Below are 4,298 nucleotides of genomic sequence, written 5' to 3'. Positions count from 1 at the left end.
CTAAAGCAGCACGTTCTCTGAGAGCTGCGTGGAAACTGACCGCCCTGCCAGAAACGCTGCCCTAACGCTGTTTCCCTCCTGATGGTCCGGTCGACCCGGTTCTACTGGAACCAGAGCTCCAGCTGCTGAGGTTCTTTCTCTGTCTGAGTCAAGCCAACCTGGTACCAACGGTACCACCTGGTGCCGTTGGTACCGTTGGTACCGTTGGTCCCCCTTCAGCCTTTCGCTGGAACGCAGCAGGAATATCTGCTGGTGATTGATTCGATCAGCTGCTGTAAGATCAGATTGGAGCAAACATCAGAACCTCTTGTCAGTCCTGTCGGACCGCCCTGAGGTCCGGTTTCATCATTACAGACGTTCTGTTGACTCTCAGTGTTTCTTCTTTCTGTCTCATCCACAGATTCCCAAGGAGGTCAGTTCGTATCATTTGTCTCACATGTTCTGTTTCTGGGAACGACGTTGATGCTCCGGGTCCGGTCACCCGGCAGGTCCGAGGTTCTGCAGGTGTCCACATGAAGAAGGACTTCTTCCTGCGCCGCTCCTCCTGCGCTCGCTCCGACAGCTTCATCAACCTGCGGGAGGTGAGCTCCAGGTTCCGCCTCCCGCCCGGAGAGTACCTGATCGTCCCGTCTACGTTTGAACCCTCGAAGGAGGCAGACTTTGTCCTCCGGGTTTTCACTGAGAAACAGTCTGAGACCGAGTGAGTGAGAGACAACGAGACGGTGTGGTTCTGGTTTCAGCCTCTGATTGGTGCTCATGTGAACCTGCAGGGACCTGGACGACGTGTTGGTGGCCAACCTGGATGAGGAGGTGAGAGATGAGCAGTGGAGCCTAGTCAAAGCAACTTTAACCGGATTACTGATGACTTGATTTGGAAAGTAACTCAGTTACATTAAAAGTTGCGTTTTAGTGACTTTCAGCAGCTGCTGGCAACAACCTGTGAACTTTGATCTCTGCCTAAACTTAGTAGCAGGTTATTTTGTAATAGTAGCATCAACACTGTGTCTCCATTATGAGGCTGAACTGATTGTTTAGCATCAGATTTGAAAAAGCAACGCGTTGGATTAGTGGTTCCTGGAGAAAGGGGTCAGTAACGCGTTACTGTTTCTTTAAGATGTTCTGTTGGGCTGATGCTGCCTTTGGTGTCCATAGGAGGAAATCTCTGAGCAGGACATTGACGACTCCTTTAGGTCCTTGTTTGCTCAGCTGTCCGGAGACGTGAGTTCAGCTCCTGCGGCTCTGATTGGCTGCTCAGCGCTGAGCTCAGGAACCTGCTCACTGTTTGCTGTCTGTCCTCAGGACATGGAGATCTCAGTGCGGGAGCTCAGAACCGTCCTCAACAGGGTCGTCTCCAAACGTGAGTCTGCACATGTGGGGCGGGTCACCATGTTTCTGCAGCCAATCAGGTTCCACATAACAGAATGTACCAGGTGTACCGTGGGTGGAGCTGGTCTGGGTCCAGAACCTGAAGGTTTCAGGTTCCACTTCCTGAAGATGCTTCTTGCTTCTTGTTGCAGACAGAGACCTGCAGACGGACGGATTCAGCATGGAGTCCTGCCGGGCCATGGTCAGCCTTATGGACGTATCCTCCCTCTGAATGACAGGGTCGGTTCTGACCCGGCCTGAACACATTACCGGGTCTGGATCAGGTGGACCTTAACTGGATCTCAGAAAGACGGCAGCGCTCGGCTCGGTCTGCTGGAGTTTCAGATCCTTTGGAACAAGATTAGGAAGTGGCTGGTGAGTCAGTGGAGTAGTCAGGCTGGTTCTGACCCAGACGGGTCAGGGTTAAGGACCGTTGGGTCCAGTTGAGATTTTCAGGGGATAATGTCGTGTTCCAGGGGATCTTCAGAGAGTTTGATCTGGATAAGTCCGGCTGCATGAACTCTTATGAGATGCGTCTGGCGCTGGAAAACGGCGGTGAGTTTTATGTTCCCGGAAGAAGTTTGGGTTGGACCGGGCTTGGTTCTCCGGACCTGACCCGGGATGTGCTCCATCTGCAGGGTTCAAACTGAACAACAAGCTGTATCAGATGCTGATCGCTCGATACGCCGACAATGAGATCATCGACTTCGACAACTTCACCTGCTGCCTGGTCAAACTGGAGACCATGTTCAGTAAGTCCACACCCTGATCCAGGAGCCGGTTCTGTTCATGTGGTTCTGAACTGACCTGTTGGAGTCTGTTGGTCAGGAATCTTCCAGGGTCTGGACAGAGACGGGACTGGAACTGTGGAGATGAACCTCATGGAGGTACCAAACCTTGTTCTGTCCTTTTACTTTACAGCTTGGTTCTGGCCCTCTGGACTTGGTCCAGTTAGCCGAAGTCATGTCCTGTATTCTGACTGATGATTCCAAACCACTCTGGTCATTCCCATCTTGGATGAAGGAACCTTGTAGGTGTTTCCACCTGATTGGAGGATATTAACTTCTTCCTTCTGTTACTTAAATATTGCTAGCATAAATATCGCTAGCATAAATATTACTAGCATAAATATTGATAGCATAAATATTGGTAGGTTAAATATTACTAGCATAAATATTGCTAGCATAAATATTACTAGCTTAAATATTACTAGCATAAATATTGATAGCATAAATATTGGTAGGTTAAATATTACTAGCTTAAATATTACTAGCTTAAATATTACTAGCATAAATATTGATAGCATAAATATTACTAGCATAAATATTGGTAGGTTAAATATTACTAGCATAAATATTGCTAGCTTAAATATTACTAGCATAAATATTGATAGCATAAATATTGGTAGGTTAAATATTACTAGCATAAATATCGCTAGAATAAATATTGCTAGCTTACTTCTCCAACATCAGACTTTCATTTATTCATCTAGTTTCACCAGCTCACTGTTAATTTATGAGATTTACAAAATCCTTTTTGTTACTGGAATAATGTGAAACTTACATATGTAATTGAAAACAAAAAACATAAAAATATAATTAATAATAATGTTACTTGGCATTACAGTCTTGGACACGGTGCGAACTTATTTTCTTCTTAAATTTTTTAAAGCAGTCACCGCCGATGAGTGAATGAACTGAAGCGAATCACTTCACTGGATTATTCATTCTCAGTTGGGAGGCGGTCGGCGTCCTGCTGGGCGGGTCTTCCGGGTTCTGGTCCCGGATCCGGTTCTGAATAATGCAGTACACAGATTGTGCTGGAGGAGGCGCTGTTCTGTAGAAATGAACTGTGATCTGATGAACGGATCATTCTAATGAACTGATTATCCAGTAAGACTCAAATGAACTGACGTTTCCATGACAACAGACAGGAAATGCAGCCACCAGGGGGCGCCTGACATTCACCGTTTGTCTGTTGCTTCTTCTCCACAGTGGCTCTTTGTGACCATGTGTGGCTGAAACCCAGAGCGCCCCCAAGAGGACGGATGAGAGCAAAACACCCAGACAGAAGATGCTGCTGCTCCACTGAGCTGCAAAATGTCCACAATATTAGAGTTACTACTATAATCATCATCATATAATAATTAGGCTCCAGTGTGGAGTCTGACTTTAATGTATTTATTCATATTTACCTGTTAATTATCATAACCTTCACTAACATGCATGAATCCACCAACTCAGTGTAACCTGAGAGGACTCACCTGGTCAGGTGAGGCGGCTCGTCCATCAGCAGCCTCTCATTGGTACTCAGAACTGGTTCTGGTTCTGGTTCTGGTGTTCAGTTGCAGTCAGAAGTCATTCACTGTGATCAGCTGCTTTCATTTCAGAGGTTATTTAACAAATGAAGAAAGTTTCATCCTCAAATTGAGAACACAGATTCATTCATTCATTTCTTCTGACCTGCAGCTGGGCTCCACCGGGTCGTCCAACCCAGAACCGACCAACAGTCCTGAGCTCTGCCTCCCTCCTGCTGTACCAGTTTGACCTGACAGAGGGCGCTGTAGCTCCTCGGTATTTATGCCTGTGAGAACCTGCTCAGGGTTTATTGAACCCACAGCTTTAATAAAGTGGCGCAGATCAGCTGACTGTGACTGTCTGTATACTTCAACCTGGATCAGAACCTAAAGCCCGGTTAATAAATAAACCGGATCAGAACCAGGTCACTACAGGTCCAAACCCAGTCCACTGGTTCTGGTCGATGGGTCAGCTCACCAGAACTCCCACAGATTGACCCGTTAACGGTCTTTCACAACATGCTCTGAAGGTTTACCCAGGTTAGGATTTAATGTTTAGAGGAGATATTTTTATCTTTGTTTTGCTAAGACACCAGTAATTAACCAGTAATTACACCAGTAACTACACCAGTAATTA

The 4,298-nt window shown here is 46.5% G+C and overlaps 1 protein-coding gene across 1 annotated transcript in view; it reads left to right on the top strand.

The window, feature by feature from the left end:
- The window catches only part of LOC103473154 (calpain-2 catalytic subunit-like), a 21,180-nt gene extending 17,168 nt beyond the window's left edge, over positions 1 to 4,012 (top strand). The window contains exons 25-34 of the mRNA XM_017303885.1: positions 401 to 700; positions 771 to 810; positions 1,153 to 1,218; positions 1,300 to 1,357; positions 1,518 to 1,582; positions 1,672 to 1,740; positions 1,842 to 1,920; positions 2,004 to 2,117; positions 2,194 to 2,252; positions 3,360 to 4,012. Of these exons, the coding sequence (XP_017159374.1) occupies positions 401 to 700; positions 771 to 810; positions 1,153 to 1,218; positions 1,300 to 1,357; positions 1,518 to 1,582; positions 1,672 to 1,740; positions 1,842 to 1,920; positions 2,004 to 2,117; positions 2,194 to 2,252; positions 3,360 to 3,386 (877 nt within the window). The 3' untranslated portion in view covers positions 3,387 to 4,012. The remainder of the gene's footprint in view (positions 1 to 400; positions 701 to 770; positions 811 to 1,152; positions 1,219 to 1,299; positions 1,358 to 1,517; positions 1,583 to 1,671; positions 1,741 to 1,841; positions 1,921 to 2,003; positions 2,118 to 2,193; positions 2,253 to 3,359) is intronic.
- Positions 4,013 to 4,298: the final 286 nt, after the last annotated feature.

This window comes from Poecilia reticulata, linkage group LG1 (genome assembly GCF_000633615.1).
Source record: "Poecilia reticulata strain Guanapo linkage group LG1, Guppy_female_1.0+MT, whole genome shotgun sequence".
NCBI lineage: Eukaryota > Metazoa > Chordata > Actinopteri > Cyprinodontiformes > Poeciliidae > Poecilia > Poecilia reticulata.
Note: the sequence above shows the minus strand (reverse complement) of the source record. Positions and strands in the feature narration are given on the sequence as shown.